This window comes from Crocodylus siamensis, chromosome 4 (assembly GCF_052110815.1).
Source record: "Crocodylus siamensis isolate JL-2025a chromosome 4, ASM5211081v1, whole genome shotgun sequence".
NCBI classification, from domain to species: Eukaryota; Metazoa; Chordata; order Crocodylia; family Crocodylidae; genus Crocodylus; species Crocodylus siamensis.
In genome coordinates this window covers 70,008,720-70,033,453 of record NC_143398.1, presented here as the reverse complement: position 1 = coordinate 70,033,453, position 24,734 = coordinate 70,008,720, and the positions used below count along the sequence as shown (strand labels likewise).

General features: G+C 40.7%; 1 protein-coding gene across 1 annotated transcript in view; it reads right to left on the bottom strand.

The window, feature by feature from the left end:
- Window positions 1–24,734, bottom strand: part of TRHDE (thyrotropin releasing hormone degrading enzyme) — a 321,603-nt gene that overhangs the window by 158,294 nt on the left and 138,575 nt on the right. Inside the window, 2 exon segments of the mRNA XM_090042544.1 lie at window positions 6,967–7,104; window positions 22,667–22,780. Of these exon segments, the coding sequence (XP_089898670.1) occupies window positions 6,967–7,104; window positions 22,667–22,780 (252 nt within the window).

Genomic DNA, 24,734 nt, shown 5'->3' with positions numbered 1-24,734 from the left:
CATTAAGATTTAATACCAGTTCTTGACTGCACAGCTCTGACTTGCCACTAGAGGACTGGCAAGCAGGGGCATCACTAAGACCCAGAGCACCATGGCTCTATCCCCAAACTGGATGGGGGGCTGGAAGTGGTGCATCTTGGGATGCTGGAGGACAGCAAATTGCTTATTTTATTTGTGGAGCAAGATGAAGTTACCCTAACACGAGCTACGTAGCACATCCCAGAGTTAACCCTCACCTGATGTGGTATAACTTTGAGATGCTCAGAGGGCACTTAGCATGTGTTAAAGAGCTTTAATATAATAGAATCATAGAAAGTTAGGGTTGGAAGACACCTCAAGAGGCCATCGAGTCCAACCCCCTTCTCAAAGTAAGACCATCCCCAACTAGACCATCCTAGCCGAAGCTCTGTCTAGCCAGGTTTTGAAAACCTCCAAGGATCAATCTTCCACCACCTCTCTAGGTAACCTGCTTCGGTATTTTCATAGACATTAGGGCTGGAAGGGACCTCAGAAGATCATCAAGTCCAGCCCCCCGCCTGAAGGACAGGAAGCCAGCTGGGGTCACAGGATCCCAGCAAGATAAGCATCCAATTTGGTCTTGAAGGTGTTCAATGTAGGTGCTTGAACCACCTCCAATGGCAGGCTGTTCCAGACCTTGGGGGCTTGGACAGTAAAGAAGTTCTTCCTTATGTCCAGCCTGAAACGGTCTTGTAGTAGTTTATAACTGTTCAACCTCGTCATCCCTTGGGGCGCTCTGGTGAACAAACGTTCCCCCAGGTACTCGTGGTCACCCCTGATAAACTTATAGATGGCCATCAGATCACCCCTGAGCCTGCACTTTTCCAAGCTAAAGAGCCCCATGGCTCTCAGCCTGTCGTCGTAAGGTCTCTTTTCCTGATCTCTGATCATACATGTGGCTCTCCTCTGGACTCTCTCAAGCTTCTCCACATCCTTTTTGAATTGTGGAGCCCAAAACTGGATGCAGTACTCCAGCTGCGGCCTCACCAAGACTGAGTACAAAGGGAGAATGACGTCTTGGGATTTGTCTGAGAAGCCTCTATGGATGCAAGCCAGTGTTTTGGTCGCACTTAGTTGCAGCATCGCATTGCAGGCTCACGTTCATCTTGTGGTCAATGATGATCCCCAAGTCTCTTTCTTCCATAGTGCTAGCTAGCGAACCACTGCTAAGCCTATAAGGATGCTTCAGGTTTTTCCTCCCAAGGTAGAGAACCTTGCATTTTTCGGTGTTAAACACCATCAGGTTCTTGTCCACCCATTTGCTGAGCCTGTCCAGGTCAGCCTGGATCACCCGCCTGTCTTCTGGCATGGATGCTTTGCCCCAAAGTTTGGTGTCATCAGCGAACTTGGCCTGTCCGCTCCTGACTCCAATGTCCACATAATTAATGAAGATGTTAAACAATATGGGTCCAACGACAGAGCCTTGGGGGACCCCACTGGTCACACGACACCATGATGAGTGACTGCCATCAATTACTACCCTCTGGTCTGACCACAGAGCCAATTTCCCAGCCGGCGGATCATGGTGGACCCAAGGCCACAATTGGTCAGTTTCGCCAAGAGATGATTATGTGGCCTTACCAGTGCTAAATAGAGGGGAAGAATCACTTCCCTTGAACTACTGGCAACATACCTACCAATGCAGCCCAGTATGCCATTAGCCTTCTTGGCAACAAGGGCACACTGCTGGCTCATATTCAGCTTATTGTCCACTGTAACCCCCACATCTTTTTCTGCAGAGCTGCTGCCCAACCAGTGACCCCCCAGCCTGTACTGGTGCATGAGATTGTTCCATCCTAACTGCAGGACTCTGAACTCCTCCTTGTTGATCCTCATGAGATTTCTTTTGGCCCAATCATCCAGTTTGTCTAAGTCACCCTGAATCCTAGCCCTACCCTTCAGCATATCTACGGTACATATCTATAGCCCACCTCCCAGCTTGGTGTCATCTGCAAACTTGCTGAGAGTGCACTTCATCCCATCTTCCAGGTCACTGATGAAGACATTGAACAAAACTGACCCCAGGACTGACCCCTGTGGCACTCCATTCAATACTGGCTGCCATCTAGACACCGAGCCATTGATTACTAGCCTCTGAGCTTGATGCTCCAGCCAGTTTTCTATCCACCTTACAGTCCATTTATCTAGCCCATACTTCCTTAACTTGCCTGTGAGAATGCTGTGGGAGACCATACCAAAAGCCTTGCTAAAATCAAGGTACACCCCCAGTCTCCCCATATCCACAGAGCCAGTCACCTTGTCATAGAAGGCAATCAGGTTGGTCAGGCATGACGTGCCCACAGTGAATCCATGCTGACTGTTCCTAATCACCTTTTTCTTCTCCAAGCACTTAGAAATGGATTCCTTGAGGATGTGCTCCATGATTTTTCCAGGGACTGAGTTGAGGCTGACTGGTCTGTAGTTCCTTGGATCCTTTTTCTTCCCTTAAACATGGGCACTATATTTGCCCTTTTCCAAACACCTGGGACCTCTCCTGATCACCATCAGTTTTCATAAATGCCAACCAATGGCTCTGCAATCACATCAGCCAACTCCCTCAGCACCCTGGGATGCTTCCCATCCAGCCCCATAGCTGGAATACTGTGTCCAGTTCTGGGTGCCACACTTCAAGAGGGAGGTGGACAACATAGAGAGGGTCCAGAGGAGGGCCACTCGCATGATCGGGGGCAGCAGGGCAGGCCCTACGAGGAGAGGCTACAGGACCTGAACCTATTCAGCCTCCAGAAGAGAAGGCTGAGGAGAATCTAGTGGCCTGTTACAAACTAATCAGAGGGGACCAGCAGGCATTGGGGGAGTCTATGTTCCCCCAAGCACTACCAGGAGTGACTAGGAATAACGGTCACAAGCTGGCAGAGGGTAGATTTAGGCTAGATATCAGGAGGCGCTACTTCACTGTAAGGGTGGCTAGGATCTGGAACCAACTTCCAAGAGAAGTGGTGCTGGCTCCTACCCTGGGTCTTTAAGAGGGGAGGCTAGATGAACACCTTGCTGGGGTCATTTGACCCCAGTACTCTTTCCTGCCATGGCAGGGAGTTGGACTCAATGATCTGCTCAGATCCCTTCCGACCCTACAAACTATGAAACTATATATAGACACTTACATTTTAAATGCCCTTAGCATGGTCTAATTGTAACATGTAATTTCACCTTAAGTCATTTCCCTGGTATTACTGCTCATACACTTCATAATTTCAGAGTTGATAGGGTTGGAAGGGACCTGAGCAGATCATCAAATCTGACCTCCTGCCATGGGCAGGAAAGAATACTGGGATCATATGACCTCGGCTAGGTGATTATCTAGCCTCCTCAAAGCAGTGCACTGAAAATGATCAGCACCCTGTAAGTTCAATCACTAAATACACTGGTACTAAGATGGTGAGAATGCTAAGCAATCTGAAAGTCTGGCAAAGGACCTGAGATGCAGCAATATCCACTGGGCTGGACCACTATTTCCAGTAAAATGGAACCACTACAATGTTACAATGCAATCACATTTATACAATATACAGATTGTATTCTCATCTCCTCTGAAAGCTGAGTACTGCTTTTATATTATATAAATTGTTAGTTATTTTATGCATGTCTCCTACTGCCCTATTCATCATTTCAGTGCAAATGAAAATATTTAATGTTTGTAAAGTGCTTTTATAATAAAAAGATAAGGGCTAAGTATGATATTAACATTGCTATTATCATATTAATTAGACAAAAATAAACAGCATGAAATGTTCTAGATACTCATCAAGAATGAACCTCTGAACTTGCTGATTTTCAGACATCACTAGAATAAACATCTATGGTTGGAAGATAATTTAAATAAGAATAAATCAGCATGTTGTAAGCTACTGAATATTATAACCTCATTGATCAAGAGTAATAATTTGAAAACCTCCAAGTGACTAAGTTTTTTATATGCTATCTTACACACACACACACACACACACACACACACACACACACACACACACACACATATACATATATATATAGATACACACACACACACAGGTACATGCATGTGCACATACACGCACGCACTTTAAAAATAAAAATCACTAGGTCCTACACAGTCAAGATTCTTCACCTGAATCTTTCAAACAGAAGGCCAAGTTGAGGCCAGGCATTGCTGCTCAATGAGAGAAGATACTGCCTGAAAGAGAGTGGTTCCTTCTTGCTTTAGTACTGTATAAGCATAATATGATCATAAAAGACCCTGGAATAAAGGGCGTTGTGGTGATTCAGCAGGCAACAAAGAGCCATGTGGCTTCTATGCAATCAGAATGTGATGTCATTTGATTCAGGAGGAAAGAACTGTATATACCCGGCAAATAATAGAAAGCTGACTTTCCTGGCTAGACCACCTCTCCTGCTGCCCAAGAGAAAAGCAAGAATTTAAGCAGGATGAACTGTCTACAAAACACATATTCCTTAGTTAGTCTGAAATATTTTTTTAAAAAAAATGATCTATTGCCAAAAACCCATTAAACTATGATACATAAAAGTTTTATAATAACTATATCTTTACGACTTGGGCTACTTACAGACATTATGCTTCTACCGGGAGAATCGCCACTTGCCCCACAAGTATTCACTGAATTTCTCCCAGAAGAAATATGTCCCTTCTGGTAGAAAGGTCTTCTAGAGGTAGAAATAGATTTTATCTTTATGTCTCCACAAAAATTCCTCTGGTGACACAAAGTAAAAGCAAACAGGTCTGTAGCTTCTGTCACACCACAAATGCTCAAATTCGTGGCCGTGACAGAAGGTGGTATTAAATTGGGCTACTTGACTGAGGCCCACATCTGTTTCTTTATGGCAAAAGAAAACAGCCCGCATGAAGCTAAATGAAGATCTTTAACTGCCAAGGGCTTCCGGGCCTGGTCCTGCACACCCTGGGAATTCCCTGGCAGAATCAGTCCCCTCAGGCTTTGGGAGCACCTGCTTTGCTTTCACCACTTACTTAGACATGTCTTAGGGATCCCTGGGGACATAGCTGAGTAAAGGGGAAAGGTCAGAGCTTTCTCCCAAAAATGCATATCTGCAAGTGGGGGTTCCCTGCTTATAAACATGCACCCCATGTCAGAGCACAGCAGATATGTGTGCCAGAGGAATCTCTCTGCAGGGAATTTCCCCAACACCCATCTACAAGCATAGAGGGGGACCCCCCTCCCATGGGAGCTTCTCCCCCCACACACTTCTGCAGGTGTATCTGCAAATGAGGAAAAGGAAACCCTTACAGGAGTTCCCCCCTTCGTGCATACAGACACATGGACTCCCCACTCCCCAACATAGGGGTACATCTGCAAGCAGAAGTTTTCCCCCACTTGTCTCCCAAGTTAGCGAATGGTGACCGGCAACATCTGTAGAAATCTGTAGAGCACATTCAGCTGTGCCACAACATATCGTGGCACAACCAATCTGTTTCCAGCATACATATGAAAGTGGAACAACAAAATCCCCTCAATAACAGAATCATTATATAATGGTGAACTATAAAATACATTTCCTCACTATATATTTAATATAATTAATATGTAAAGAATCGGTGCAAAGATTTTTTATTGTACTTATAAACTTATTGAAGCATTATTTTTCACTTGGTTCTTTATTATTTCATGGTTGCAAGTCCTTTCTTTCACTTGATATGGGATTTAAAATAGAGTGGATTAAGTGAGCTGGTTATATCTCTTCTGCAAATGATATCTGGAAAGCTTATCTGATTCTTTTAATTAACACTTTTTTGCATATCTAAGCTTCATAGAAAGAAAACACCATTTGTGATCCAGACATAAAAATTGGAGTTAAAAATTACCAAAGCCTTTTAACAAAACTTATAAGAACCAATGGAAGAATAAACTGTTTTACTGCTATATTAAATATACTTACAACATAATTCAACCCACAGATACATGGATGCAATTACCATTTAAGTCAACAGAAACTATGTCTAAGTAAATAAGGGAAAACTCCCCAATTGCTAACTGTGTTGCATTAAATGATGCATCAAATTTCATTCTGAAAATATAATTAAATCTATACTATAAAGATAAAAGGAGATAGCATATTCTCTTACAATAATCAGATAAAAAACAGATCACAGGCTATGTACAACTCAAGAGCAGTAGTTTGACTTTAGAAAAAGATCAGGATACTGATAGCACATGACCCCTTGCATGTCATATAGCTGCATTCCTCAACTTTCTCCATGGCAGCACTTAGGATTGTTTTGCTATTAGTGGAGGGGAAGGACTAGAGCCCCTGGCAGACATTACACTTAAGACATGATAAACCAGTTAATCACATCTTCAGTTGTTACCTGGCCATACATTAATGCAATTCATAGCATCACAAAACCAGGAATAAGCCACAAAGTTTTTGCACAAAAATGAATTTAAAAAGAACTGAAGAAGAATGCATTACACTTGAAAGCTTTTCTAAGTCTATACCAATGGCCCAATAAAAGATATTGCCCACAAAAATGCTTGCCTCTTACATACTTCCTGGATCTTCATGGCTATACACTACTAACTTTTTCTCACAAAAGAAACCACCTTATTTGGTTACAATGGGTACTGAAGATGATGCTTCAAAAATTTTCTCTTGATTCTTATTAGGGTAGGGACTGCACTTCTCTATGCAGCTTTAAAGCATTTAAAGTCTGTGCACAAACACAATATAAGTAACAAATAAGAATAACTGTCCTTTGCTGAACTCTTAAAACCTTCAGTTTTATTTATATCATTTAATAACTCTGAATGTCACAAGCACAATGCCTAAGGTTAGTTACTTTAAACCCAAAGAGTCCACATGCATTTAAATTTCGTAACTAGTTATTTTTCTGATATGGTTATTTTTTCACATATAACAAGTCTTCCAAATACAATTACTTAAAAATTGAACACAAATGTGTGGTTTATCTGTCCCCACCTTTTTGTAGGCGATCCAGTCAAACACCCTGTCAATGTCTGTGGCTTGTTGCACCTCCTGTGATACTGGATGTGAACTGGACAAACCATCAAGCAGCATCACTTCATGTACGACATCTGTCAGAAATCTCTGCTTTTCCTGAAATAGAGTACATGCAGGAATATCATGGGCAGAGATGAATTTATAACAATATGGACATGATGCACATCAATCAGAGTCTCAGGGACTCAACAGCCTCCCATATGAGGGCCTGCAAAAATCAAATCCTATGGTCTGGGTGTCATCCACAGTGACCTAGAGCAATTCCTGAATGTTTTAACAGGTAGAGAAAACAAACTGGCCTCAGTTCTAACTGAGATATGGTGGACCTTCCTGACTTGTGACTTGGGTTGGAATGGAAATAAATTTCACTAAAATTAAATTAATGACTACAAGTAATCTTTTAAAAAGCTGTAAACTGCAACTGATATTACACCAATTCTTCCAATTTCATTTCTGCAGGGAGAGAAAGAAAAAAATATTTCAATCACAAGAAAACAAATATATTAAAACATAATACACAGAACTTTTTTCATGCACAGATCTGAAATTACATTACATGAGCAACTGAATAGCTTTATATAACCACTGGGGAGGCACAGAGAAGTTAAGTGATTTGCTCAAGTTTAACTAGCAAGCCAAGGAAAAACAGAGATGTGGGCAAAACTGACTTTTGGTTCAGTGACCTTACCGCTGACTGTGCTAGATTCTTCCCCAGCTTACAGAGGCAGCATTTAAACTGCATGTGCCTTTATTCTCAGAAGTGTTATAAAGAGTGGGCAATGGGGCAATAGCTCTGGGCATCCACTTATAATAAGCACAAGAACTGCAGCTGCCATCGCAGCCAGTCTGTTGCCATCCAGGACATAGACCCTGGTTGTTATGCTTCTGGTTCTTTTGACGATTTCCACTAACATTACCTATTTAATTCTCTCAACTTCACTATTAAGAAAAGGTTAGTACCCCAGCTTTACAAGTTAAGAAACTGTGGCACACAGGATTTCAGTAATGCTGAAGATCACATACCAAAGTCAGTGGCAGCTGATAATCTACTCTAGGAATTTGTTTCTACCTTTTAACAGCAGATTGCAAGTGGTGGTCAACACCACTCAAATTTATGTCAGCAGTAAAGTCTTCTTAATGTCCATGTACAAGTAAACTTGAACTATGAACATTTCTTTTCACACTTCAGCTGGAAGTCATATTCTTCAGTTGAGGACTTTCAGTGCCTTGAAAAAACTTTAAAGTTACATTACTGTAGATGCCTCTACTCCACAGTCTTCTGTTAGCAAGAAAGAAAGAGCTCAATTTGCTCAGGTTTTTAAGTCATGTATAAATGTTAAAGGTGAATTAAAATATGATGGTTAATTAAAGTTTAAAGAAGCATCTCTGAAATGATATGTTTTAACATTTATCTAAATTACAAGAGTTACTGAACTGATGTTGATCCAGTGGTATAATATTAGGGAACTCTTGGGAACTTTGCATTTTTAAAAAGTCACTGATTTGCCCAGATAAAATAAGTACATGATTAAATAATATATTCTACAATTAATTTCTTATAAAGAAATGTTTTGGCATCAATGTGTTAATTTAAATTATAGTTATAAGATAGCCAAAAAGCTAATCTAATGCTGATCCATCTGGAAGTAAACTTTTCTATTAAAATTCATTAGAGTACAAGAAATGTACCTTGAGTTGATTATATATTCAAGCAATTAAAAACATGGGATGCAGGAAAGCCAATTACCCAATACATAGTTAAAGTTCTCAGCTAGTCATATTAGGTAGAGCTTGTGAAGGAAGATAAAATGCCTTGTTCACATATTTTTCATTTCAGAATTTTCTGAGGCATAAACAGCAAAACTCAACGTCACATAAGGGCCATTGGGAGGATATAGTAATAGTCAAAATCATAAAATGGTTAAGGGATCAAAAGCACCTCAGTCACATTCAGTTCACACTTTCAAGAAGTATTAGATTTCCTAACTATCTGGCCATGGGCAAGCACAGTGCTGCTAGTTTAGGTAGGTTGGACACGTCTTCAAAAGTCAGTTTGGAAAAGCAGTTACCAAAGGTTAACAGAGGTGGATTTTGACTATGTAGAATTTTAAATTACTACACTAAGAACTGATACAATGGTCTCATTAGCCACATAAGTCACTTGGCCAAACCTTAAGTATAGTAGATAGGCAGATAGCAATTTAAAATATTTAAAAGTTAATTAAAACGAGACAAACGTAAAACCATGAAGGCAAAGCAATATTTGTAATTGTGTCTTGGGTCATATCTTGATGATCATAAACTTGTAGTCTTGAATCATATCAGCTCATTCAGTTAAGCTTAGTGCAACTAAAAATACCACCCTAGCCTATTAAGATGTGGGCTAGAGCTTCTGAGGCTCCCAAAGGAAAACAATATGGCCAGCTAACATGACTTCAAACGTATTAGCCTGCAACATTCAAGTTGGGCTTTCAATCACATTAAGCTTGCTGCAATGAGCTAAAAGTTAAACACACACACAAAACACATTACTATTGCTCAACAAGATGAGGCCTTGATGAAAGGAGATCCAAATACAATTAGGACTCATATTTTTGTACTAAGCAAAAAAAGTATGGGAACAGCATATTTTATGGCTGGCAGGTGGGCCTGGAACCTAAGGTAATGGGAAACCGGAAAGTAAACCCTGCGTGAACCAAAACCAGCTTAATTACTGCATAATTTAAATACTGCTGTAGCTATTAGATAAAGTTGCATCAGTGTTGTACCAAGGTGTTGCACCAAACAACCTGAAATATACTAAAATTGTTAATACACAATTTTAAAGAAAAGAGGACTTTCTTTTCCCCACCACTGTGTTTAGTAAAGCAGAATGGGTCTGTTTCAACACAATGTCTAATGATCGTAGATTCACTTTCTGTGGAGAAAATCAATGTTAGAATAGGCTGGGTGAGGTCAGTGAGCTGTAAACAGCTCAGGTCAGGGGACTGAGTCTGAACATGAAACAATCACAAAATTTTGTTCAAGATTACTTTCCTCTGGGGGAGTTCAAGCAGAAATAAATAGCAAACATAGGACTGATTTTGATCTGCTACAAACCTGGTGTACTAAGTGAGAATGGAATTCCTGGGATTCAAGAATCCAGTTTTCTTCACATTATACCCAGTCCCTGCACACAACATGGTTCTGTGTGATGATACTGCTATGACAACTGGAGTTCCCATAAAAGGCAGGACTCCATCTATTAGTGACAGTGGAATAGGGATGACAGCGCAGAGTGTTATCACGGGAACAAATCTCTGAGCAAAGGCTGGTATGAGGACAGTGCAAGCTTGCTGACATAAGGTAGTGTGACATCTGGTGCCATTCCTCACGGGTAGATGAAAAGAGTGGTTAATTTTTTGTTTATTCTCCCTCTATTACCAATGAACCCACTATCCCCCATCACACAACCTTAGTTTTAAAGAAATTCATTAGTCAGACAATAAACAATAGATGGCAAGCCCTATCACCTCCATTTGTTGAGAAAGAAATGGAATTTTAACTGCATTACTTCAGCTACCTTTCCAGTGGCCTTCCCTTTCATTCGTCATTAGCTCCTGCAACCACATCCAGTCATGCTTTCAGCAGGCAGGAATTCATCTACTGTGTTGAAGATGTGCTAGATTCTATTTTTTTAGAGTTAAATCAACTCATCCTTTATATAAGGCTGTTGATTCAGAATCTCATATTGGTACCAAACTCTATGATATCTGAGTGCATGTGTATTCTTGTTCTTTTAGCTTATAAGATTTTCTAACTTCAACCTGTTGGAATGTATTTACAACACCTCCCTCCAAGTTCTGTGCTTTCCTTATTCCAGTTACCATGCCCACTTTTGTAAATCTATATTCTGGAAAAGGTATTGTTGGATTAGTAGCTTGTCCGTGGAGGAAATGAATGTTACAGATGATGACACCTGCAAATTAATGGAAAGGGTGCGGTCAGCCCTACCTTTTAACAATATGCCTTTTAGATATGAAGCTACCTTTAAACAGGAAGCAAAGGTGAAACAATATTCCTTGTTCACACAGGGTTGTGGCATAAAAATTTATTCAACATACCATAAAAAAGGATATTTAAATGGGCAAAAAGCAGAGTTGCTTGTGCTGATTTTATCATGCATTATTAAGATATCATGTAATGACATTTAAGTTAGGCAGTATGAAAATAATAGGATTCTTGAGCTACTCACAAAATAATTTCTAAAACTTCATATGAAATAAGTAGACAAAGAACTGTACACAAAAATGGGAATATATTCAACAAGGGAACAAAAGAAATTATACAATAAGAGCCATGCTCAAAGATTATTATATATAAAAGATCAAAGGGCTCAGTGTTAAAGGTACTGCCTTTGTTCTGGGGTAGGCATTCAAAAGGTGCATAGACGAAGAAACCTATTTGAATAATGTTTAAGATGGGTGCCCAAATGTGTAAATTATGATCCCATCAAACTGGTCAGCAATGTCTATCTCAAAATAGGTAACTTTTACTTGCCAACAGACATACAAATGGGATTTGTGTGATCTATTATCTGATAAAATAAGTATTTGCGGAAAGTAAGACAATAGGTTTATAGGGAGAATATGCCCTTGACAGAAAGAAGCAGAAGCAAATTGTAAGAGCAGTCAAATATCTCTATGGTATAAAGGGCAAGAGCACAATACAAGCTGGACTACAGAGCGATATCAACTCAGGAGTATTCTAGGTTTGTATACAATAAGCTAATGGCATAGCAAAGATCCACTGGGCAGATACAAGAGGACAAGTTTCTACTATGCCTCACAGTCTTTCTTTCTCACTTTCTTTCCCTACTTGTATAAGTGAAAAATAAAAATTAATTGATTCATTAACACGTTTGATAAGTAATCTTATTGTTTTCTTTCATTTTAACAGTCTTTGTGCATATATGTAAATCATTGCGTGTGTGTGTGCGCGCATGCATGCGTGTAGCTGGAAAGGGAAAGGTGACTGGAAAAGCAGTGACAAAATTACAATTTGTTAGCTATGAAAAAGGTAAGGAGTCCATGTCCATTCTTATTTGTTCCATATTTTTAAGCCAAACTCCGATAAAATTCTATCTTGTAGCTGATATGGGACTACAATTTCACTGTTGCAAAGAAATGTAGAAATGTGGTACGAGTTCCCAGCTGAGGAGGAAGGCAGGGGCTTAGAGGTAACTGTGGTCAATTCCAAGTATGGATCTAAGTATCAGAAAAGAGCACCTGAAATATACTCCTATTCAATGGAGAGTCAGACCACGCATCCATGCCTTTGGGTAATGTATTTTGAATTCCCAGGGTTACTAAGCAGGTGGGCTGCTGCATTTTGTACTAGTTGGAATTGTTTCAAAGTTTATGATATCATCTGCTACTACAATTGCTCTCTCTCTCTCTCTCCATCCTTCTTTATCTCCATTATCAATTTGATTTAATTATATGTTAAATCTGTTTTGCCCCAATGGATTCCCAATGAGGCAAGGATGCTGAATACAATGAGGAATTTGAAATGAAAACCCACATCACTACTACTTTAACTTTTAGCAAATTGAAATGAAAGAAGGGGAAAGTTCCACCTCCCTTACATACTGGATTGATCCTATTAGCACTGAAAACACTAGGCCTTATTCAGCCTAGTAGTGTAGGGTTTGTCCATAAAAAAAAAAATCCATCCTCCAATGACAGTGCAGGTTACTGCTCCACAGAGTGAATCCATACCTAGTTCTGAGGACCACATGCAATACTTAAATGCAGAAGGCATCTTTTATAAACAAAGAGTGTTCTTAAAAAGTGTTTGCCAGTAACTGCCAAAAATCACACTAAACCAGCATATTTTCTAAGTGCTGCATGAGTGCTGCATGGACTTTGCACATTTGAAATCTATGATTTTTTGAAAATGAGGAGGGTCCTGAGAGAATCAAGCCAATTTTATGGGTTTGGATTAATCCCTGCCAGATCTTAATTCCTTTAAAAATCGCTTCACACTTCTGATATGATACTGCTTCCATGTCGCATGCAATTTTAAAACAAAGAGAAGCTCTATGACTCAAGAACACAGTTGAAATTGCAAAAACAAACAAACAAACAAAAAAGCACCTCTCAATATGTATGCAACCAAATACATAGCTGTTTATTTTGCCACCTAACTTCCCACCTGGAACACTGCTTTAAAAGAAGTGGGTCAGAGAAGAGGGGAGCCAACAAGACAAAAGTCTCTGTCAAAGTCTCATTTCCCCTGGCGGATGAGACGTGATAGAAACTTCTCTCAACCTCCTTCAAGAGACTGAGAGAAGAGTTGCCAGGTCAATGGTATGTGCAATTTAGTAGTTTAAACAGTTTCATTTTGAAACAAAAGGCATGTCCAAATCCCAGCCCAAGGAATGTATACTTTATGAGATAAATCTTCTGATGTTAATGGCTATTTAATTTTTTTCCTAAAATAAGCAGACATTGACATGCAGCAATTAGAGCCCCTGACATTCTCTAAACCTATATTCAATTTTCTGAATGCATTTTTCACCCAAGATTTGATGCTCATTTACACTTAAAATAAGATGTAAAGATTTGAAATACTAAAAGTTAAAAACTGCTTTGTCTTGCCAAAGCATGAATGAACTCTGTTAGGAAACATCATTTGTCGATGTATATTTTTTAATTTTAAAAAGGAAATATAAAGGTATTTGGATTGCTGTCATTAAAAGGATCTAGTAATTGACAATAAGAAGGTCTTGTAACTTACCTTTACATTTTTTTTTTCCTTACCAAAGTCAATTATACATGAGTTTCTATTTAATTTTGCATAGACAGTTTCCCCTGTAGTTGAGTTAAAACAGAAAAATCATACAAGGCTTCACTTTGGCAAGCAGTTTCTGGGGGGAAAATACACTCCATGTGGTATTAATTAAAAGCTTGCTTCTTAGAGCCATTGGAAGCCTTTAACCAAAAAAGGAGACATGAAAGGAGTTTGAAAAAGGAGAGACCAAGTCTCTTTCAACACTGAGCCAGCATGATATTTATGTTAGGTTAGAAGGATCAAGCAGGCTACAGCTTAGGTCTGAAATACCAAAATAATAATGAAATAAATCAAAAAGGTTCATGTCTTAAGTCTACTCCAAAACTTTTAATGATTTTTTTTCTGGGCTTTCTGTGAGTCAAACAAAGCCTAAGAACATTTTATTAAGAGAGAGAAATGTTTTAGCAGGCAATCTGCTAAAGTACATTAAAGTACATTAAAAATATGCATGGTCTAATGTCAGTATTCATTTTTATTATTTTAATCCTGACAATGAGAAAGACAGGCAATTACAATAATTTATCAAGGACCTGAGCAATAAGCTTTGAGATGCTCTCAGTATTTAATTTAATGAAGTTTATTTTAATGATTTTCTATTAATATTTATTTTTATGCTTCAGCAAATTCTATCATCACATGATTTTAAACAAAAAATATTTGTATGCAGATTTTTAACAATATGAATCTATTTTCCATTTTCTATAATAATGATAGAATCATGTTGGGTGCCTATATGTGAGCGCCAAGGCTGCTTTGATGTGCTGGAATTCCTCCTGTGTCTCATGTATCAGGATCCCTAGGCTTAAAAATAGCAGCACGGGCACTTGAACTAAAACTTGTCGAATGAGATTTAGTTCAGTTGCTCCCACCACCATTTTTAAGTGTAGGGATGCTGATACAGGAGATGCAGAAGCACTTTAATTAGATCAGCTCTCAGAGCCGCTTTAAATGAAGTGTTGCCCCCATCCCACCCCTAGAGCACATATAAAAGTGCCCCTAGAGCAGGCGTGGGCAATAGTTTTGGCTGACAGGCTGTTTAACAAGTTTTGGTGATCTGTTGAGGGCTGCAAGAGAAGTCCCACCCCATGACAGTTACCCCACCCCGGTCACCATCTTGGGACCAGAAGTTCCACCCCCTAACCCCTGGCCTTTGCTACTAGAAGTCCCTCCCCTTGCCCTGAAAGTACTCCTTTTGGGCGGGGGGGGGGGAAGGTGCTGCCATCTTGAAACCAGAAAAAAGTCATATACTAAGAAGTCAAACATGTACTATAGCTGATTTTACTTTTAAAATATTTTTGTCCTGATTTTTGTCGTTTGCGTAGTGTATCTTGAGGCAATTGCATAATAATCCCAAATACAGTCTTACTCATGTATACTGGGGGAGAGTGGTGTATGTGGGGGACGGGCTGGGGAGTGTGTGGTAGGATGTTGAGGGGTGGGAATATGTGGGGTTTGTGAGTATGGCGAGGGTGGGGGCCTGAGAATGTGTGGAGGGGTGTTGGAGGTATGGTGAGCGATGGGGTGTGTGGGAGGGGGACCGGAATGGGGAGAGTTCCCAGAGTGTGCAAGTCCCTGGATCTGCATGTGGTGGCAGCAAGCAGGGCCAGCCCCAACCAGCTCCATAGTGCTCAGCTCTCGCACTCCCACCCCAGTCCCCATCCACAGGTGTTGACAGAGTGCAGTGCCAGCCCCCCGGCCCCACAGCATTCCTACCTGACTCACCAGCCACATGTGGTGGCAGCTTGCTGGGACAGTCCCATAGCATGCAGCACCCCGTGCTCCTGCCTGAGTTGCTGAATGCATGTAGGAGCAGGGTGCAGGGCCAGCCCTGCCTGGCCCAATGGTGTGCAGCTCCCTTGCTGCCATCCAAGTCCCCAGCTGCACATAGTGGCAGCATGCAGGGCTAGTCCTACCCGCCCCATAGAGTGCAGCTCCTGCCTGAGTCCCCAGCGGCACATGGTGGCAGCATGCGGGGTCAGCCCCACCTGGCGCCATAACACGCAGCTCCCCACCCTCCTGCAGTATGAAGGGCCAGCCCAGCTCAGCCCCAAAGGGCATGGCTCCCCATACTCCCACCCCCAACAGGAGTCCCTGGCCCCAGACCAGTAGAACTGTACCTGAATTCCTGGTCTTGCAGGCAGGGAGACTGGCAACAACCACAGAGGGGAGCAGGCAAAAGCTCTGCCAAGCAGGGCTGGGACAGGTCAGGCAAAGCGGGGATGGGGAGCGGGGGGTGCTGAACAACCAGAGCTGCACCTCCTGCATGGACGTATCAGCTTGCAGAGAGGCAGTAAGGGCCAAGGCTTACAGGGGGCTCACAGAGGGGCCCCAAGGGCTAGATGGAATTGCTTGGTGGGCCAGATCCAGCCTGTGGGCCTTATTTTGCCCATCTCTGCCCTAGACCCTGGAGCACTATAGTTATTAGAAAAAGTTAGGACACGTTTTGAAAGATAAAGGATGCCCTTCCACACTGAAACAGTGGGTCTTAATACTTTGATCAAAGAAGCCTAACAGACATGACCATGGTTCCAATAACAGCAAATAAACGTAGGAAAAAGAAGGCCTCTTCATTTTAGAGAGAAAAACAGAGGATACAAACTATTGTAGACACGCTGTGCATTGACTCATCCAATAAAGCTGTCACAAAAGCTACACTTTTATAAAATAAAGGAGAAGAAAAAGACCACTGGGTTCTGTGGAATGCTCTCTCAGCATGAGGTGAGGTGGTGACTGCTAAAGCATTTGACACTTGTTTGATGGATGAAAGTGAAAATTACTTGCCAGTAATTCCTTTTGTCATAGCCCTCTACTCCTGCCTTACTAACAGAGACCTTCAAGGACAAACAGCATGATGGCTCCACCTACCACAAAACAAGGAAGCAAAAGATCAATCAATAAATCCAGGCACATAGAGGTCCTAGTCCATCACTTCCCTGCCCCTCCTCCCAAGAGCCAAGTACAGAGGGCTTTAAGTAATCTGAATAATAAGCAGAAACAAAGATGGCAACATATAGAAACAAGATGGACTATATAGTTGCAAACCTGTCTATGGGGGGAGAATGGAGAGGGGGGAAGAAAGCAGCACTTCGGAAAAAATAAATTACCAGTTACTGGAAGGAATAAATGGAAGCTTGGTGCCAATGTATGGGAGGGCCAAGCCTCCAACCTGGCCAAATAATGGAAAGGTTAACCTAAGGAGGAGAGACAAAACTTGAATCCCACGCTGGGGGAATGGAAAACAGTTGTGAGGAACTGAAAGAACAGAATGGAAACTTCAAGGACTATGGCAGTTACGTAGCCTTTGTCCTAGAAAGAAGGAAACATTTGAAACATCTACCAGGATCTACGACAGCTACTGAAGCCAATGAAGGAACAAAGAAAAAGTGCTACAATGGAGTCCTCTTATTAGAATCACTTTGGGAAATGGTGATTAATTCTATTAACTGGCTGATTCCGTTAAAAGGAGACCTGTTTTTTCAAGAACACAGATACTCACTGCTCCCCCACAGCCTCTAGCCCTGCTTGTGCCTCTCACTCCCCCCTCACCCCTACTGGTACCTCTTGCACCCCACCAGCTGCCCCCTAGCCTCCCAGCCCTGCCAGAGGGGCCCCCAGCTGCCACGGCTATGGGGCCAGGGACCTGCCAGCCCCCTTTCCCTGGCAGGGAGCACCACCTGCTGCAGCGAAGCGGAGCCCAGCTCCTCATCTGTTGCTGCCTGCTATAGACTTGGGTGCAGGAGGTGGGGCCAGCTCCCTGGTGCAGCACGCACTCCCAGAGGGGCAAGGGAACACCAGATCTGTGTGTGGGGTGGGGGCAAACGCAAGCAGTAAGGGCAGTGGCATGGGTTGCACCCCTCAAAGCTACCATGAGCACACGGGGTGCTTTGCCAGGGAGCCTGGCCCCTGGCTCCCAGACAAGCCACCCATGGCCCCATCTCACTGCCGCTGGGGTCTCAGTTCTGCCCAGCTGTCTCCCTCCTTCCCTACAGATGCCCCATTTCCCCCACCCCACCACTCACACACACACTTACATGTGGAAGCTGCTCTACAAGCTCTCTGGGATCATGTCCAGGCACCCCCTGCCTGACTGTCTTCCTCCTGCTCCCTCCCAGCCCCCTGCAGACTGCAACATAATCCCCAGGCTTCTCCAGTAAAATGATTCCAAAACCCCAAAACTGTGATTCTAATATGAGCAATTTTTACATGTAATAATATACGGTTTTGGTTTTCCCATAGTGATTCAGATAAGCAGCTGATTCTATTGACCACCAATTCTATAAAGCAGAAACCACTGTACTTATAAACAGGCTGGCTGAAGAAAGGAACTAAAACTTGCAAGGATTTTTTTCCTTCTGAAAAATGTGTGCACATGTGTGTGCGCACGCGTGTGTGTGCACGCTCGGGGAGAGGGGTTGGCAGACCATTTACACTGCAGAAACAGAGATATTTGTACATATTTAAGCATGCAAACAGACCCAGGGAGCCTCCCCCTCTCCCTCCAGCCTGTGTCATCACAGTCCCTGTCCCAGGCTGGACATGGCTCTCAAAAGCCTGGTTTAAATTTATAAACTTATGCTTATTTTCCCTCAATTAAGAAGTCATAAAATAATATTTCTTAAATCAACACACAGGAAAGAAGACATTTCCTGGATGCTTATCTTGCTGAGATCCTTTGACCCTAGCTGACTTCCCGCCTCTTGGGCAAGGGGTTGGATTCAATGATCTCCCGAGGTCCCTTCCAGTCCTAAGGTCTATGAAAAGCATGAAATCTATGAAATGTAACAATTAACAGGCACCAGTTCACAGGCAGGGAGAGAAGTAACAGGACAGACTGGTATATACCTGTATTAAATTGTGAACATTTTGGTTAATACCAAACTCATTTTTTTGTACAAAATAAGTGCCTAGACATATCCAGGACAATCAAAGGAAATGTATCGTAATGCCTGCAAGAATAACGAGCCGTCTGTTACAAATGTCTTCCAATAATAGGGGTTACATCTTAGGGCACTGATTTTGCTGTAGAGAGTGGAGTTATAAGGAAAATGGCATGTTTGACCCCAGTGCTCTTTCCTGCCATGGCAGGGGGTCGGACTAGATGATCTGCTCAGGTCCCTTCCAACCCTAGAAACTATGAAACTATGAAACTCCTGTGTGCTGGGATTGGATCCTAGGGGCCTAGCACCATTCCTTCCCATTTGACACCACCAGGATTGCATCCTGAGGGCCCATTCCCTCTTGTGTTTCCCCCTGCCTCGCATGCTGGGATTAGGCTCTGGGGCCCAGGACACTGGGGTTGGACAGTGGGTCCAGCATATAAGACCTGGAGCTCCACGCAGGGCCAGAGATTTGGCAGCAACCAAGTTCCAGACTAATAGGGAAGCCCATGGGCCGAATGACACAAGCGAAGTTAAAAACAAAAGGAAGATGGCAAAACTCAAGCTGCACGTGTCCACATACAAGAAAGAGACAGTGAAAGGATGGACTGAGGCTTTACATAAAGAAACTGACTGACAAAATTATATCTTCTTGATTTCTTCTAGGAGGATCCTTTATGCTGTTTGTCCATGAATACCCTTGTTAGTCAAAACTGTACAAAAATCATTTTAGTTTCTTTTCAACCATCAAATAGACAGTCTGCCTTAGTAAATATGGACCCAAGTCCATTTAGTCAGTATGTATGATGCCTAGAACAATAAGAATGATAGCAATGATTTGGTATTAAAACATGTATAAGATTTAAACCATAACACATTCTTTCTTTAAAATGGATGTGTTATGATTTAAATTGAAGGCTGATGAAAATAAAAAATGTGCTGTATTTCACCTGTGTGGGCAGCAGTACAGAAAGGTTTCTACTTGGAAAAGCTTTGTAAGACTTGACAGGATATGTGTCAGCATCATAGGATTTGCTTGGTTCCATGTTCTTGACCACAGCAATGACAAGTTGTATAAGAAAGTGGTTTTTGACTGTAAATACAAAAATGTAGTCATCTTTTATTTTTAAAAACTTTTCTTCCTGTGTTTTTTGAGGGCAAAGAAGCAGAAAATGTTAAGCATGCCATTGCTAAGGCTCCATCAACAAAATTTAGCACTTATTCTTTTATTCCTTCCACACCTGCCCAAAAGATATGACAGCATATTCTCTAACCAACTGGAAGGCAGTAATATTCAACATCTCAGTCCCCAAGGTCTGACATCTGTAGATTACAAGGAAAATGGTTAATTCCCTAACTTTCCCCATCCTGGCGAAGAGGTTTTATTGGATTATTTTTGGCTTTCCTGATGCAAAATCTTCTCAGAACCAGCACAGTCAAATTCAAAAGGACCATTTCTGCACGTATCACAAGTATGAACGACTGCTGGTGCAGGATCTTGTGCTGTTGCTCTGGCTATTAACATAGCATCATTAATAGAAGCCATATTTAAAGTTTTCGATGTTTGAACTGATTTGTGCAGCTTGAACTGCATATAATCACTTCTGAAAAAGAAGTAAAGCTGTTTTTCTTTTCTCTAGGTATTTCTCAGTTGCTTACACGTTTGTGTCTCAGATTGTTCTGAAGAGTACTTTGCACCACTAACAAAAAAAATCTCCAGAACACTACATTGTAGTATGTGCAGCCAAATTGTACTTGCTATTCTTACCATTTTAGTAACAAGAATGAAACATCATATTATTAATTTCTACTGTAGACTGTAAAGGATGGTAAAAAACTATATTGTTTAAATTGTCATGTTCAATCTTCCCACCAATTTTCTAAGTATTTGGATATGTCAATATGGGTTTTTTTGGTCTCTAAGGCCACCGATATCAGAAGCCTCATGAAAAGTTTACGTCAACCTTCCCTTTTCATTTAAAAGAACTTGACAGATAGATATTTTTCCAGGCACAGCAATTTTGCTGTTGTTAATTCTAATTCATGCACTGTATGCTTCTGATTTATAACTTAACTGTCATACCTTGTTCAGCCCACATGCCTTTCGTTTTTCCTGTATTCTGCTACACGACCAGGACTTCACATGATGGGCATGTCATTTGCATAACAGTGAATATTATGTTCACAAAAAATATTGTATATTCAAGTTGACTTCTAAAGCAAAGGTATTCTGGATTTGTTAAAGTGATTATGTGGAGAACAAATGAATATGATGATTCAAAGATAAAATCCAGTGTAAGAATGTTGTACTCTTTGACATTTCACTATGCTAAAATCATCAAGAGCTGCCAGATTCCATTGCATTTATAATTAGATGATTACATTGTAATTCAAGATGTGTTTTTCATAAAGATGAAGAGAATGAGATTTATTACAGCCAAAGCTAGGTGAACCCAACTAGCTTACCTACGCAAGGCAGCTGTCAGTTCAGATAAAGATTTATTTTCCTTTCTTCATAATGCAATTATAAGTCAGAAATGATACACAAAAGAAATATTTAAGCAGAACCCAGAATAAAGAAATCAAACTTCAAATAAAAACATACCTTAACATTCAAATGTACAATTATTTAAGAGTTTGTAATGTATTTAACTGAGTATTGTATCTTTGTTTTACTGCAGCAAACTTTAGTAGAATAAGACTATGGGACTAAGTTAAAGAAATGGCAAACATATCAGAAGTTAGTGTGTTAATTTAAAGAATGTTTCAGGAGTATAGGTTGTAGTCGTGTTGGTCTAAGAACACAAGCAGACAAAGTTCTTTGGGTAAATCTAATATCTTTTATTAGACCATCTCAAATAATTAGAGTTGGTCTAATAAAAGATATCAAATTTACCCAAAGAACCTTGTCCGTCTTAATTTAATCAAAACATTTATATACCTACAAATCCATTTGAAAACCTTTAACATAAAACTTGACATATATAAATATAATTTGATAGCAAATACTGGCACTCAAAATAGGTTGAATTTACACACAATAAAATAATTCATCCTTGCGACACTAAGAAGTATACGAGTGCCTTGGCCAAGCCCACAAGGCAGGTTTCTCTACTTCTTGGGATATGTATGCGATACGAGACAACTCTCATATATTTTATTTTTCCTTATGCTTAAAATGGCCAAGAAATTACAACTGATGACCAAAAATCAAATAATATATTATTAGGAATGACCTGCCAAGTAAATTTGCAAAACTGAAGGGCTCAGAAAGCATGTCTCCACTTGTATTTTCTTGTTTTTTCTCCCATAGGTGTGTTAACAGTAGCTGCATATATTTTTCAAAAGGCAGTAATTAATCCTGACTCCATTTCTATACCTGTATATGATAAACTGTGTTCCCCTTCCTTAGTGCCTCAATACATTTATCCCGAACTAAGGCGAAGTGACAAATAACAACAATCATAAAATACAATTATGTAGATGCATTTAAAAAGCAGTAGTATATATTAAAGTTGTAATGTGTTCCATTTCATGGCATAATTTACCTGAATCTTTCTTTTCTAGTCAAATTATTGTTTTGATAAAAATGTAACATCCTGAGAAACTTGGAAAAATCTTTACGGATTTTTCGTTTACATAAAAATGAAATTATCAAAAATGATCACCGCTTAATCATATCTCCCTTAATAGGAAATGCTTTTGACTAGAGAGGTGGTAATTATTTTAACATTGGATTATGAAAGACATGACCTTATACCTTCTGTAATAAACGATACATTATACTTTTTTGGAATACTGATTTCACACCTACTGATTTTGTTTTATTGGACATCTGATATTTGCATGGACCATTTGGTATTTTTCAGCGCCTCCAACTATAAACAGTGTAATGGGAAAACAATGTTTCAATGGAGTTTCTAACTAATGAAATAACATATACTTACCATATTCCAGCCTGGGTAGAGGTAGTCTGTCCCAACAAATTCAAAATAGTGAGCAAAACCTTCTTTTAGCCACACGTCCTCCCACCACACTGGAGTCACAAGGTCACCAAACCACTACAAAGGAAGCCCAGTCAAATAGTGTTTATGAAATCGCATTTATACATATGCCAGTTCCAAGGCTCTTCTGCTAGTTGCATTATTAATGACAATATTTAACCCTTATATCATATCTGCCATCTGTAGATCACAAAAAAAGTCTTCTAAAATATTCATTAATTAGAAGTAACAAAGGAAAAGACAGTAAATCCCAAATTCCAATTTGCATCTCAGGCACATTTATCTTAGCTTACTGCTTCCTCAGTGAAGCAGGCATCTCCCTTAGGAGAGCTGATCCTCTCCCACCACTAAGACTCCTAGGTTTTCCATTTTCTCAATGGATAGCTTAGTGTGCCCTCAGGGACCGATCTGATTCCATCCTGTCGAGACAGATATTTCTCTCATTTTAGAGATAAGCAGCAGGGCACTTTTACACCTCCAGAGAATAACTGTATTTCACCACAGGGAGATACATGCATGCCTCTCCTATTCTATTAATGAGCAGACCAAGAGCCTAATAAATAGGCTTCTATTAGATTGTGATTCAGGTTGCTCATTAGACAGGGCAGGTGCCCTCAAAGAAGACAAAGGTGGCCCCTGATACACAAAGAAGGACTCTCACCTATCTTTTGCCCAACTGTCTTGCAAGGGACTTGGGTTATGGATCTACCTTACCCTGAAGGATTCTGAACCTATATACTAAACACAAATCTATGGATTAGGCAAGGCTGAAGGTATCTGGTATTTCTCCTAATGAAGTGAGTCACAGACCAGCCAGAGTGAGAGTCAAGGGATGAGAATTAGAATATGTAAGAGAAAGTGTCACCCAATAAGGTGGGTACTGCATTTGAAGTGGAAAGGACGCTGCACTCTGGACCTTTATTGCAGTGCTGGTTATCTATTTTATTTGATAATTACATCATACAAAATGCATTCCAGGGAGCCAGCAACATGATTAAATAATGCAGATAAACAGCACAGAGATCATGGGCTGGGATCAGGGGCCAGAACCAAGGGCCATCTCCCTCTAACAGGGACCTACCTCACAGGGCCACCAAGCCATATTGTCTCTTTTTTGCCATATTTCAGACTCAGTCATCCTTTCCCTATTCTAACACTTGCCCATCTTCAACTGGATAGATGGAGGAGACCATCAGCCCAGCCAGCCTATGGTTGGAGCACCATCCTGGAAAGTGGGAGATGAGGGCAAAAGCTAAGCATTATCACCACCTTCTTTCCCCAGTGTCAGTCAGTCAGTGTGAATGAGCAAATTTCAGCATATGAATTTAAAGACTAATGTGGAATTTATGCACTTCTTCAGGAAAAATAGGATTGGCACAGAGCATTAGATTGGCACAGTTAGATCTCTAGTTTTCCGTAGTATAGGGGTTCTATTCTAGGGATACATAGTAGGACAAGTCTAGATGTCTAAGGAACTTGAAAAGTTTTAAGGCTAAGATAGAGATGCCTAAGAAGCACATAGGGATCAGGGGCACCTTAATAAAATTTTCGCCGATGTGCACAGTGGAGCAGGATTACATCTAATGATTTAGGCTCCTAAAATCCACCTAAGTGGTTTAGGTACCATAGAGGCAAAACAGGATTTGAACCTAAGCATCATGTATTAAGTTATCCAAGAGGTCTGTGGCAAAATTAGGAACAGAGCCTAGATCTCCAAGGGCTAAATTTCAGTCTTCCTTCTTCTGAAGAGACAGCCTATTAAAATCAAGTTTATTAAATTGATAATACTGGCAGTCAATTTTTTTAAATGGTCCCTTTTCACTGCACAATTCTTTGAAACTTACCTTACTGTGTCTGTAACATTTGTTTTTGAATAAATAATCAACAGTTATATCACTAACCTTCACTGGTAGTTTTTATATAATTAGAAAAAAAGAGTAAACTATCACCATTAGAGATAATTTTGAGTTTGCATGTGATCATAAACTATGAAAATAATGAGAAAAGGAGC